Source organism: Schistocerca gregaria, chromosome 2, assembly GCF_023897955.1.
Source record: "Schistocerca gregaria isolate iqSchGreg1 chromosome 2, iqSchGreg1.2, whole genome shotgun sequence".
NCBI classification, from domain to species: domain Eukaryota; kingdom Metazoa; phylum Arthropoda; class Insecta; order Orthoptera; family Acrididae; genus Schistocerca; species Schistocerca gregaria.
In genome coordinates this window covers 617,378,128-617,391,897 of record NC_064921.1, presented here as the reverse complement: position 1 = coordinate 617,391,897, position 13,770 = coordinate 617,378,128, and the positions used below count along the sequence as shown (strand labels likewise).

General features: G+C 38.0%; 1 protein-coding gene across 1 annotated transcript in view; it reads left to right on the top strand.

Moving 5' to 3' along the window:
• LOC126334592 (translational activator of cytochrome c oxidase 1-like) overlaps positions 1-8,130 on the top strand; it is a 59,419-nt gene extending 51,289 nt beyond the window's left edge. The window contains exon 5 of the mRNA XM_049996985.1: positions 7,584-8,130. Within this exon, the coding sequence (XP_049852942.1) occupies positions 7,584-7,784 (201 nt within the window). The 3' untranslated portion in view covers positions 7,785-8,130. The remainder of the gene's footprint in view (positions 1-7,583) is intronic.
• Positions 8,131-13,770: the final 5,640 nt, after the last annotated feature.

Below are 13,770 nucleotides of genomic sequence, written 5' to 3'. Positions count from 1 at the left end.
TAACATTACACGAACCACTTATTTCAACTTTCTGCATTCTTCCAGTTAAGTATGAATTAAACCATTTGTGCACTGCCCCACTCAAACCATAATGATTTAGCTTATCTAAAAGAATTCCATGATTTACACAATCAAAGGCCTTTGAGAGATCACAAAAAATACCAATGGGTGATGTCCGGTTATTCAGAGCATTTAATATTTGATCAGTGAAAGCATTTTCTGTTGAAAAGCCTTTTTGAAAACCAAACTGACATTTTGTTAGTACTTTATTTTTACAAATGTGGGAGGCTACTCTTGAATACATTACTTTCTCAAAAATTTTTGATAGAGCTGTCAGAAGAGAGATTGGGCGGTAGTTGTTGACATCCGACGTATCCCCCTTTTTATGCAATGGTTTTACAATGGCATATTTCAGTCTATCAGGGAAAACACCCTGCTCCAAAGAGCTATTACATACGTGGCTGAGAATCCTACTTATCTGTGGGGAACAAGCTTTAAGTACTCTGCTGGAAATGCCATCAATTCCGTAAGAGCTTTTACTTTTCAGTGAGTTTATTATTTTACTGATTTCAGAGGGAGAGGTTGGTGGAATTACAGTTGGTTCAAACTGCGCAGGTATGGCCTCTTCTATTAATAACCTTGCCTCTTCTAGTGAAGATCTAGATCTTATTTTCTCCACAACATTTAAAAAATGATTATTCAAAATATTTTCAATTTCTGATTGTTTGTTAGTGCACTTGTCATTCAGTTTTATTGCACTAAAGTCTTCCTGTGCTCTTGGTTGCCCTGTTTCCCTTTCAATAATATTCCAAATTGCTTTAATTTTATTATCAGAGTTACTGATCTCAGACATGATACACATGCTTCTGGACTTTTTAATAACTTTTCTTAGTACCGCACAATAGTTTTTATAATATTGAACAATTTCGGGGTCAGTACTCCCTCTTGCTGTTAGATACAGTTCTCTTTTGCGGTTGCAAGATATTCTTATTCCTTTAGTTAGCCAAGGTTTTTTTATATGTTTTCTTGGAATTATGTTTAACTATTTTCTTGGGAAAACAATTTTCAAATACCCTTAAAAATGTATTGTGAAATAAGTTATATTTCAAGTTTGCATCGGGTTCCTTATACACTTCATCCCAGTCTAGCTGCTGTAGGCTTTCCCTAAAGTTTGCAATATTTATATTGTTAATTGAACGCACTGCTTTGAAAGTCTGATTTATTATACTGCATGGAGCTATGTCATGTACTGTAACAAGCTGTGCACTATGATCTGAAAGACCATTCTCAACAGGATAAGCATTTATGTCCTTAAACTTATCTTGGTCTATAAAAAAGTTATCTATCAATGTACTGCTGTTCTTTGTTATCCGAGTAGGAAAATCAATGACGGAGCTCAAATTGAAAGAACTGAGTAATACTAAAAGGTCATTCTTCCTATTACACTCTTTCAGGGAATCAACATTGAAATCCCCACAAATGATAATTTGCTTCCCCCTGTCTGACAGATAGCACAACAAAGCATCCAAGTTATTAAAGCAGTAACCCTTAATCAATAAAATCATCAACCTAGTCTGCTGCAATTAATTAGGGATGTTTAAAAGGAAACAGCAGCCAGATCTGATGCTATTAAAGCACTCAGGCTAATGGCCCTAGCTTGCTAAAATTGCCAAATAAGAAAATGACAATTTAAATCCCAGTACGTTCAGATCTGTAGAATAGCAGACAAAGTCCTTGGCAGCTAATTATTGCACTCGGGCAGATAACACTAGCCTTTAGTAGAAAAATATTTAAATAGCTGCTCAAGCTAAGGATGATAGCCCACTTAGATTAACAACTGAAAATAACTCCTTTTAAAAGAAACAGTTAACTTAAGTCCATAGGAGGAGCACTAACTCAAGTAAATTAACCAACTCGAAAGGCAATTTTTAAAGAGTAACATCTAACCAAGATATAGAGCACATAGACCATAACCACTACTTAGAGCAATCTGATGGGTAACTCTGACCCTTTTTATGATAGAAAAAATTTTAAACAGTTGCACAGAAAAATTGAAATTATTTTTTTTCCATTTTAAACAGCAGTAATGAATTAGTTAGTGATGGACTTAGTAGTGAACAAGTGGTCAGACAATCATGTCTACAGATAACTTAACCAGAAATAATGACAAACTTTGTGCTGAACCAATAGTTTCTAGCAAATAAACATTGCAGTGAACATTTTCTTTACATGCCAAGAATTCTTAGACAGGATGCATCACCTTATTACAACAATTACACAGAACTCACAGTTTACTGCATCATCAGCCATGCCATGCAGTGTAAATAATGAGTGGGTGTTAGATAAACATTCTGCCATCAGCAGAGCAATCATAGGTGTGAGCAAGTATTCAACAAGAATATGATTCACCGGCTTGTATACCACCAGACTCGTGTCCGAAACTGATCTTACACAGCACCTTGACCTGTAAGTTTCTATAACCGTATAAAGCAAGTTCCTTAGTTCACAGGAGTAGAACAACGTCTCTGTGTTCAGAAAGCATGCTCTGAATGAGCTAATTGACAGATAACCAAATCAACCTGTAAACACAAGTTCGGGCACAAAGAGATGAAATGGTCTTACTCAACTTAAAGCATGAAACAGTTACCAAGCAGCTCTCCTCATGGTCATTACCCACAGCTGGCTCTGGCTACTTGTGCCCAAACACCCAACTTCAAACTATTTTCAGTACTGGCACAGCACAAACAGGATGAAGCACAAACACTTCCTGGAAAAATAGCTCTGGATAGATGTGTACATAGCATGTGATTCTGACTGTCTATGAGATCCACCTCTCTTGTCCATGTCCTCCCTCCTACTGCCTGCTGACTTGCACTGCCTAAATTTTTTTTTCCTCACACGGTGCACACTCCCTCTGTTTCCCATTCAGCACAGCACACTCTCTACTAATTGGGCAATGGAGCAGAGTCGATACACATGCCACATAAAGCATTTAATAAGGACTACTGCACAATTAATTGCTGAGGTTGGTATTACCATTAATGAGATAGTCCAGGTCTGACCTCTACTGTGATTTGATGCAACCACAGTTCAAAACAGCTGCCACCTTCTATTGCCATGTTATAAAGTTTCCACATTACATGAACTTTTGAACTTGCTAGCAGGCAAATGTGTGCGTTTCTTTGTTCTAAGAAGCTAGGTTCCACTATGGCACTAGAGCATCAAGCGCACTGGTAAATTGCTGCTGTCATGCATTTTTTATTTTGTGTACATGTTCTTTTGCTCATTACCTTTAGAAATTGTGCTTCAGTAGCTGATTTGCAGTACCAGTAACCTAAAACTGAGTACATTTTCAGTATTTAAGTGTAGAGAACAAAATAGATACCTCTGATAAAATAGGTCCTCTGGATATATTTCACAGTTAAGTAGCATTTTTTAGATAATTATGGTTTTTGTCCTTTGTGGCAGAATTTGGTTAAATCTATGCATTTTTTGCAAAATGCAAATTTTTCAGATATCTTCACATTGGTCATTTTATTGATGTCCAAATTTCTACTAACTTCTGCCTGTTGAAATTTTCGCATCCTTTTTTGAACCAAGATGCAACTATCTGTGCTTTCTTATCGTTTTCTGTATTCTGTTGCTAAACCATTGTGTGTCTTTTCCATCCTTAATACACTTACTTAGTACATACTTTTCCCTCTTTCCTTAGATGCACTGCATCCATCATATTTGAACCACACTGAGGTGACGAAATTCAGAGAATAGTGATATGCACATATACAGATGGTGGTAGTGTTGTGTACCCAAGGTATAAAAGAATAGTGCATTGCCGGAGATGTCATTTGTACTCAGATGATTCATGTGAAAAGGTTTCAGACGTGATTATGGCCGCACGACAGGAATTAACAGATTTTGAATGCAGGATGGTAGTTGGAGGTAGATGCATGAGGTGCTCCATTTCAGACATAGTTTGGGAATTCAATGTTCCAAGATCCACAGTGTCAAAAGCATGGTGAGAATACCAAATTTCAGCCATTACCTCTCACCACGGACAACACATTGGCTGACGGCCTTCACTTAACAACCGGCAGCAATTTGTTTATGTAGAGCTGTTAGCGATAAGTGACAAACAACATTGTGTGAAGTAACCACAGAAATCAATGTGAGACATACAATGAACATATCTGTTAAGACAATGCAGTGAAATTTGGCATTATCGGCTTATCGCAGCAGACAACCTATGCGAGTGCCTTTGCAAATAGCACCATATCACCTACAGCACATCTCCTGGGTTTGTGACTTTATCGGTTGTACCCCAGATGACTGGATAAACATGGCCTGGTCAGATGAGTACCGATTTCAGTTGATAAGAGCTGACAATAGGGTTCGAGTGTGGTGCAGACCCTGTGAAGCCATGGACACAAGTTGTCAACAATGCACTGTGCCAAGTTGTGGCGACTCCATAATGGTGTGGGAATGGCCTGGACTGAGTCCTCTGGTCTAACTGAACATGTTATTAACTGGAAGTGGTTATGTTCAGCTACTTCAAAACCATTTGCAGCCATTCCTGGACATGGTGTTCACAAACAATAGAATTTGTATGTGCCGTGTCTCTGGACCACAATTGTTTGCAATTTGTTTGAAGAACATTCTGGACAATTTAATTGATTTTGCCACCCGGATCATCTGACAAGAATCCCATTGAAAATTTATGGGACCATCGAGATGTCAGTTTGTGCACAAAATTCTCCACCAGCACACTTTCGCAATTATGGACAGCTGTAGAGGCATCAAGGCCCAATATTTCTGCAGTGGACTTCCAACAACTTGTTGAGTCTATGCCACATTGAGCTGCTACACTACACTGGGCAAAAGGAGGCCTGACAAAATATTAGGAGGTATCCTACAACTTTCGTCTCCTGAGTGTAATTGATGTTTGTTCATTTTCCAAGTGAGATGCTACCAATTGCTTATCTGCTCTTTCCAGAATAAAAACTCTCTTAGCTCACTTGATGGCTTTATTAATCATCATTATGGTGACATCATGATCACTAACCCTGTCTCTGTGCTAGCTCTGTTGTCGATAAGGCCAAGCCTGTTTGTAGCTAGCTACAAGGTCTAAAATGTTTCCATTGCCCATTGGTTGTTGAAATAGTTGCTCAAGACAGTTTCTGGAAAACCTGTTCAAAAGTACTTGACAAGACTGCCTGTCCATACCAACTGCAATGAATCTTTAGATGTCCCAGACTACTCACCAGATTAAAATCACCTTAAACTACTATTGCTTGAACAGGGTATGTCCATGCCACTGAGTATAGACTTTCTTTGAATGATTTTGCAACTGTTATGGTGGAATCAGGTGGCCGGTGTAAATGTCCAATGATTAGCTTGAGTTCACTTAGGCTGGTTACTCATGTTCAGATAACATCTCTGTCAGATTCAGGTTAAGTCTCAATAGATATAATATTTTTGTTGATTGCAATGAACACTGCCTCTCTATAGCATTTAAATTGTCTTTTTGGTGTATGTTACATACTTTGGTGAAATATTTTGGATCATCTACTTCAGGTTTCATCCAGCTTTTGGTTCCAAGTATAATTTGAGTGCGGCAGCTTTCCTCAGGGGCAGTAAATTCAGGAACTTTTTATCACAAATGGTTTGGCAGTTAGTGCTAAAATTTTGCATTCACAGTGTCTTTACTTTGAAGGGAGTCTGAATCACACTCTGCATTCAACTGGGTGCATTTATCAGAGGACCTGAAGTTATTATCTAGCTGAAAAAATGGTCATACACACTTCACAATTACTTTGTTACCTGAATAACAGCTTCTTCTGTGTAGTGCACCCCTACCTATCAAGGGAAGTTCTACATTGCAGGACTAGCAATCTGTAGCCAAGACTGTCATAGAATCAATGGAGCCTCTGGTTGAGGGTTGCTACTTGTGTCCAAACCGAAGGATCCCAGTGAGTTCTGGATACCATACTACAAATTGTTAACTCTGTTTGCACTCCTTGAGCAAGGCTAGTAGTCTTCATCACTTCCATCAGCTACCTTTTGAACTGGTGATGGCCTCAGAAGTCAAGCAACGGATGTTACTGATGCCGAAATGAGCCACAACTTACAGATTACCACATTTTGCGTCTTTAATGGCTGCAGGCTTGGATCTCCTCCACAACTTGGATGAGGTGTCTTGGCAGACATCTTCTTTCCAGCCTTGGACACTATTTGCCTAAGAGGCTCCCTAGCACATCTCATTGGAGCTCTTGATAACTAGCAAACCTGCCAAATCTCCTCCTCCCCTCCCCCCCTCCACTTCACTCCTGCTCAGCCCCTGCTGAAGGAGCAGCCACTTGTCCACATACAGGGCGAATGGGTGAGACCAGGCGGCCAGCCCTTACATTGACCCTCCACGTCGAGCGACATGAATGTGTTACAAACTGCCAGTCACTCTTCTGGTGAGCATAATTGTCCTGCATTGGGTACACTGGAAGGTGCTTCACAGCAGTCCATGAGGGGAAAACAAGTGACCCTGAGGCATATCATACGACGTACCTGTTTCTCTACCAGCACCACACCTTGAGACAGCAGACAGCTGACTATGGCTAACAGCGTCTTTAGTGTTTCATGAACTGCAGTGAGCATCCATCTACAGCATGTGCACTCCTTATCCAACCTATAGTAAAAAATTTGCAGGTTTAAAGATTTGCAGAAACTTGCATTTTTTGCTTCATAGCATTTGGTAGGTCATCAATCATAATTGACGCAGTATATGCTGATCACTAGAATTTTGCTGTACAAATATATGTGGTGGCTTACACTCATCAGAAATTGTGCTTTGCATACAAAATTTCACTTTGTGCATGGCAGTTCTGAGCTTTATGTAGTGCTGTGAACCTAATTTCTAGACTTTGATATTTGAGGCGGGTGTATCCAAGATTTGGTAAACTTCAGTTGACTCTTTCTGCAGTTCCCATTCCTTATCACCATCAGCATGTGAAGCCGTTGAGGAGAATGGAAGAGCAGAAAGTTTCTTGGCCACCCGATAAACATTCACATTGTTGAAGATATTTAATGCACCTGCTCTTGTTTTATATAGACCACTTTAGCTCTTTTAATGACATGATATGTTTTTGCAAAGGATTGCAGCAGTGCTTTTTAGGGAACTCAAACTGAGTGAGAAGCATGATTTCATCGTAGAAGCAGGTAATTTTGACATCCTGTATCGTGAAAATAGCACAGCCTTGAAATTTTTGTAATGTGTAGAACACAAAATGTTGTTCACATGATCCAAATAGTTCCTTTGGATTACTACCAGCTTCAATTTTAAGTAATCTTAAATTTGGCTAAAATTGTCTTCGAACTTGTTCGATATTTTGCAGTTATCCACTGAAGTGCTCCTAAAACTTTGAATTTTTTTGTGTCTTGGGCTCAGATTTTGCACAGCTAAATTTTATTCTATAATGAACTTGGCTCCGTAAATTTTATTTGTAATTTTTATTTACCCTAAGTCTGCTTGTGTATTTGTTTTGTGACTTTGTCTCAAAGACTGAAATCCTATCTATTCTCTTCTTTTGTTTCAGTTTATATGTGCAGCTGAACAGTTCTATTCTGTCAAAAAGGGTCTGCAGACAAGACTGTATGATATTAGATATGCAGAACAAGAATACATTCCAAAGAGCCAAGTGACACTGAGTGATGATATTTTGGATGAACTGTCTTCTGTTTATCTGAAGCTAGAACAGCATCCAGATGTTGTTAGGATATATGATAATATTGCATGATGAAGGAAATGAATTATGATGTTTTCAGAGAATGTTGTAAATATTGCCATCAATACAAAAAAGACAACAGCCTTGTTTATGTCATTAAGTAACTGATACCAATTACCAAGACCTGCCTCTCTCCTTGAGTATATTTAAGATACATAGACAACTGGGACTTGTACTGTGTAATGAAGATTAACATTCACAGTTGTATTTGTTTATAGTATTGCATAAGCTACAGCATATTACATATGTTCTATCATTATCTTCCACAAGTGTCCCATGTTGCACTAAAGAAGGAGCAGTAATTCAAGAGATATGTTTTGATTTCAATTTTTTGTCAATTTGATTAAAAGGTACATTTGATTTCTGTTCTTATCTTTTTGTGGTTCAATTTAAATAAGTTTCTTCAAATGAAGCCAAATGACAAAAGTTAATCACAACTTGCAAAGATAACAGACATTATTTCAAACAGAAGCCCTTGAGAGATTTTCAGTATAAGGCATAATGGGGAAGAAACAAGATTTACAAACAGCGGCTGAATCAGGAACCATAAATTATATGTTTCATGACTGCTGTGACAAACCTGAACTTAGAAAGCAAATATGTCAGAATACAGCTTAATTAGCAAATATTCTCATGAGTGTGGAAGAGTATTATGTTTTAATGAAGCAGATATTAACAGAGTTTTCTAATCCACTCCTGAATATTATTGAGAGGCCTAGTTCAGTATGTTCTCAATATATTATAGATAATTAGAAAAAGTGTCTGCCCCCAGTAGCTGAATGGTAAATGTGACATTGTCAATCCTCTGGGCCCGGGTTCGATTCCCAGCTGGGTCGGTGAATTTTCTCTGCCCAGGGACTTGTGTTGTGCTGTCATCATCATTATCCTATCATCCTCATCAGCTGCAGATCGCCGAAGTGGTGTCACATTGAAAGACTGGCACCCGGCGAATGGTCTGCCCGACGGGGGTGCCCTAGCCATATGATTAAATAAAAATTAGAAAAAGTAAATTGAAAAATACTCTTTTTTACTTTTTTCAACACAATTTTAAAAAAGTAGATTAGAGTTTGAAATATTTCAGTTCAAGAATAGTCATTAATGTTTTTCAGAAAGTTTTAATATCCTAGCAATAGACCTAACATTAAATTTCTCGTGCATATTCATTGAGATTTGTACTGTTTAGTGCTGTTAAACCACCATGAAACAAATGGTAAACTGGCAGGTTGAGCAACGTAATGGAGTGAATTTCATAAAACTCATGGAATTCTGTGTTTTTAACGTAGCATTGTAATTTAATTTTATTGAGCTTTATAAATCCCAAGTTACAAAATACTTAATGTATCATAGTGTGCTACTTACATGAATATTATTCCAAATAAATTATTGAGATGTAAGGCCAGATGCACATGTTAGCACCAACAATGTAAATAGAGCTCTAGGTCGTGATGGTCGTAAAACTGCATACAAACTGAGCTTCAAACGTGGTTTCAATACATGTTTCTGTTTGGTACTTGTGGACACTGTTTGGACACATGTTTTGAAACATGGAAACAACTATCCCTAGCAATTTTGGTACAGATCAAAGGAAACAATGTTTCACATCAGCTATTGTATTGCACCACTGCATGGCATTAGTGCATGTTTTTGTGCCACATAGTATCTGGTGTACTACAGAGTTGTTTTGTGTTGTATTTTTGCTTCTTGTATTGAGTTTTTCTGAAAAAAATGTAGGAGACAAGGCAGCAGGCTGCTGAGTTTTATCCCTGAATCAGGCTGAGGACTGCTTGTGGAATTTGTGAAGCAAGCAGTACAAAAATAGTACAAAAAAAAAGAAAAGAAAAAAATGATGCTGTGCAGAGAACTGCTGCTACATTTGATACTAGCAATGACTCTGTTGAAAAGAAAGGTTGCATGTCATTCAGTATCAATGGGAAAAGAGGAAGGTGGTAAACAGCAAAACATTGGACAGTGATGTGGATCCTGTTGTACAGCCTAACATGGTTCAACTATCTGCTTCCACAATTTTGTGATGATGTTTGCAAGCCAAAGGAAACTAGATCCTGTGGACAAAGAAGTACAAGAAGTAGTGTTTGTTCTGCTGTCACATTCATAGGCAACCCGAAAACTGTTGTCCCTCTTAAGGAAGTAATTTTTGATGATTTATGTGGGATCATACCAACTGAATAAAAACTTGATCATATGCATATTTAACAATGTTTTTCATGCAATTACCTTCAGGACTTCCACAAGTGCCCTACAAACTTCAGGTACTATTTGAGATATAACTTGCTTCAAAATGTGAAATAAGTATGCATGGTTCTGAAATAAATCTCCCAAAGAGTAACAGCAGGTCTTTGGTTGACCACAATTGCTTTCTTGAAATTTGAGTTTTTGGTTTTTATTTTTAACAAATAGTACTACCACATTTGCTAGAAATTAAAAATCAGTGGATGACATGTGAGTGAAGTTAGCAAAACCAGAGCCATCTTCCATATTCAGCACCTATAGTAAATTTTTACTGCCAATGCTTCTGTAGCATGTTTTCATCCACAGACACAAATGAGGCCTTCCATTTTGTTGTGTGAACTTCCTTCAAGTATTAATAATGCATCATGTCATATCATTACAGTTTCCATGTCACTAGACATGACATAGCAGACGATATGAAAACTATATGGCAAATAGTGTTACAGATGATCCGAATACACTGAAAGAAATGCTTGTCACCAGTATGGACAGAGACAGAGTCCAATGGCTTTGCTGCCATGATAACACCAGTTCCCATCAGATCACCAAAGTTAAGTGCTGTCGGGCTGGGCTAGTACTTGGATGCGTGACCATTAGGTCTGCTGAGAGCTGTTGGCAAGTGGGGTACACTCAACACTTGTGAGGCAAACTGAGGAGCTACTTGATTGGAAAGTAGCGGCTCCGGCCTCGTAAACTGACATATGGCCAGTAGAATGGTGTGCTGACCAAATGCCCATCCACATCCACATTCAGTGACACCTGTGTGCTGAGGATGATATGGCAGTTGGTCGGTACCATTGGGGCTTTATGGCATTTGTGGGTGGAGGTTTAGATAGACAGAAACAGAGAACAGAAAAAAAGTTGGAAACATGTTACAAATACCACAGGAAACGTGTTTCCATTGTAAAAATGTTTCCTGTGTGTGTGTGTGTGTGTGTGTGTGTGTGTGTGTGTGTGTGTGTGTGTGTGTGTGTGTGTCAAAGTAGTGTAAGTATTTTGTTCTTCATTTACAGAATAGTAGCACTACAATGTCTAATTTTGAGTCTTTTATCAAGATATTTAGAAAGAGTCACCCAAATGAAAGGACTGGATTGAGCCTGTGTCTAGTGTTTGTACTTTAGCTTATTGCAGTGACTGCTGTAGCCAAATATCATTAAGTAATGTAGGACATCATGTACTTTCTGGCCATATGAAGGGATAAAAGCATACATAATGTGCTTTAAGTGAGAGATCATCATTGTAACTTCATGTGTTTTTTCAGCCGTAAAAGCCATCTGCTACCCTGTCACCTATTACTTCTTAGCCACACACTTCATTATTATCTTTTACAGAATTGAAAGTACCTTTATTACCTTCAACAGCAATTCGTCCATGGAGACTTGAAGAAGTTGTGTTAAAAGTTGATGTAATGACAGCAGAACTTCTGTCAATTTAATAATTTTCATTTTAAATTGCCTCTTATCAGCTATTTTTAACCATTTTATTATAAACATCCTCTAGTAGTCTGTTTTATGCTAAACTGTAGCTACACACAACATTTTAAACTTTTTTTATGCTATAAAATTCTATCCGCTTATAGGTGAGGACCATTACTTATTAATTTCTTCGGTCACGATATATGAGAAAGAGATGAATTTTTTCACATGGATATTGTAATACTTTCCTGAAAATAACTGGAAGTCTCAATGTCCCTCCCACCACCCTGGATTTTATCTCATAATTTCCTTCAGGAAACAATGACAGTGGTTCAGACCAAAATAGTTAGAAATTTAATAGTTGACGAGTGCCAGTTAAACAGCTTATACACCGTGGTTGGTCAGCATTGTGGGACAGAGACAGCAGGGCTGCGAACTTAAATTTTCTGTTATGGTAATCAGTGACCTGTATGTTGTTACAAGGTATATTCCTCATACTGATAATAAACAGTTACACTTTTTAAATCTGGTACATTTTGAAACAACTGCTATTCTAATCAGTCAAGCTGAAGTATATAGTTACAGGGAGAAAAATAGAATGAGGCTGCTCAAGTTAGTAAAACATTGTGCAAACAGATTCAAGTCCCTTGCAGTTGCATATGTTTACTTCTTAAAATAATTATCAAATTGAGGTGAGTACAAACTTCAGCACAGAAAAGTTTCCCATCAGGTTTATTGCATAAGCTTAATAAGTAATGTTTGCATTGTCTTAAATGATATTAATGCTGGATGTTTAACTTGCAGACCCTAAAAAAGATTCAGTAGAGAGCTGGTCTTTACTTGCTGCATGTAGGATATATCATGGATGTATCTATTTCCATCACCTTATTGAACTTTAAAATCCTTTCTCTGTGGAAAGTTGTAAAAATATGCTTGGACACCTCAAATTTAGACAGCCATTCAGGTGATGGAGATACAAGACCTCCTTTAGAAATCACTGCAATCCAGCCATGCTGCACAGTTTCATTTGTAGTAGGCTAACAATTTTCTGTTTGACCTCTTTGACCTCTCAGTGAATTGTCAGTGCTCTCACACCTGATGGTAAGTCAAAGTCCTGTGCACCACATCTTCAATAGGAGTTGTTGAACTGTTAAAGTCAACATTTAGAAGCGAGCTCTCTTTACTTCTGTCTTTGACATTGTTAAAACATGATTTAGTAATTAAATTTGCTTCTCGTTTCATGCATAACTGACAGGAAAGAGTATTTTGGTTCACAGTTTCGATCTTTTCTGCAAAGATACTCACATTAAGAGCTCTTTAACAAAAAATATAATTGTCTGATGAGATGGAAGTATTCTTTGTCCTGCCATTCAATGCCCCAAATGAGATTGAAACAACTTGAGTGTACTCTGGGTTTCTTAAAAGAGGTAACAAACATGGGTGGAGTGTAATGACCAAACCATGAAGGTTTGCGAGAAAAAAAGAAAAATCATCTAAGTATGAAAATTAGCAGTGAGTCTTGTAACTTAGGTAGAGACGTACAGTGCAAGCTGCTTTCATCAGTCCATCAAGAGGTCATGCATGTTGGGAAACCATTGATTTTATGCTCATTGACCATGAATTGGAGATGAAAAGCATCAGAGTCAGGTACCATCTGTAGCAAACGGCCCCAAATGCTGTACACAGAGGCCCTCAGGTGTCAATTAAGGCAGAGTTCCAGTGAGCATAAGAGTTCCAGTGAGCAGAATTCCCACCAGCCTCGGGTAAACAAGCCCGGAGCAGATATTATGCGAGTGAGCAATATATTCAATTAAGTTGTGCACTAAGAAAGACTTGGAAAGGTTGATTATATTTACCTCTGGACTAGAGTTAGTGGTTACCATTTGTCTACATGTGCACATGTCTGTATGTCACTTTCATTGTGATGAGCACTTGAATTTAAGGATTCAATTAGAGCAATAGAACCTGGCACTTCCATGGTTCATGGTCTGTAGACCCATACATAACTGTGTACACCTGAATCTTAACAATTGCTCATTTGTTCAGGTAACTAATTGGAGAATCTAGTGAGCCTCTTCTATGTTTTACACTTACTGAAGTTATAAACTAGTGTCTGCATGCTCATTGCTAACACACAAAGAAACAATAAAAATCAAACCAGTAAGTCATCCAGTGCCTCATTTTCCTATTACCACATTAGTTGCCTCCTTAGCTTAACATATGAGCCATAGAGACTGGAACCATCTCAGCTTGAGCTTATTGCCCTTTCACTGCTGTATGCAGGTATCGTGGACCAATAAACTGTTACACTGGTAGTCTGGCTCCTCTTCTTGTCC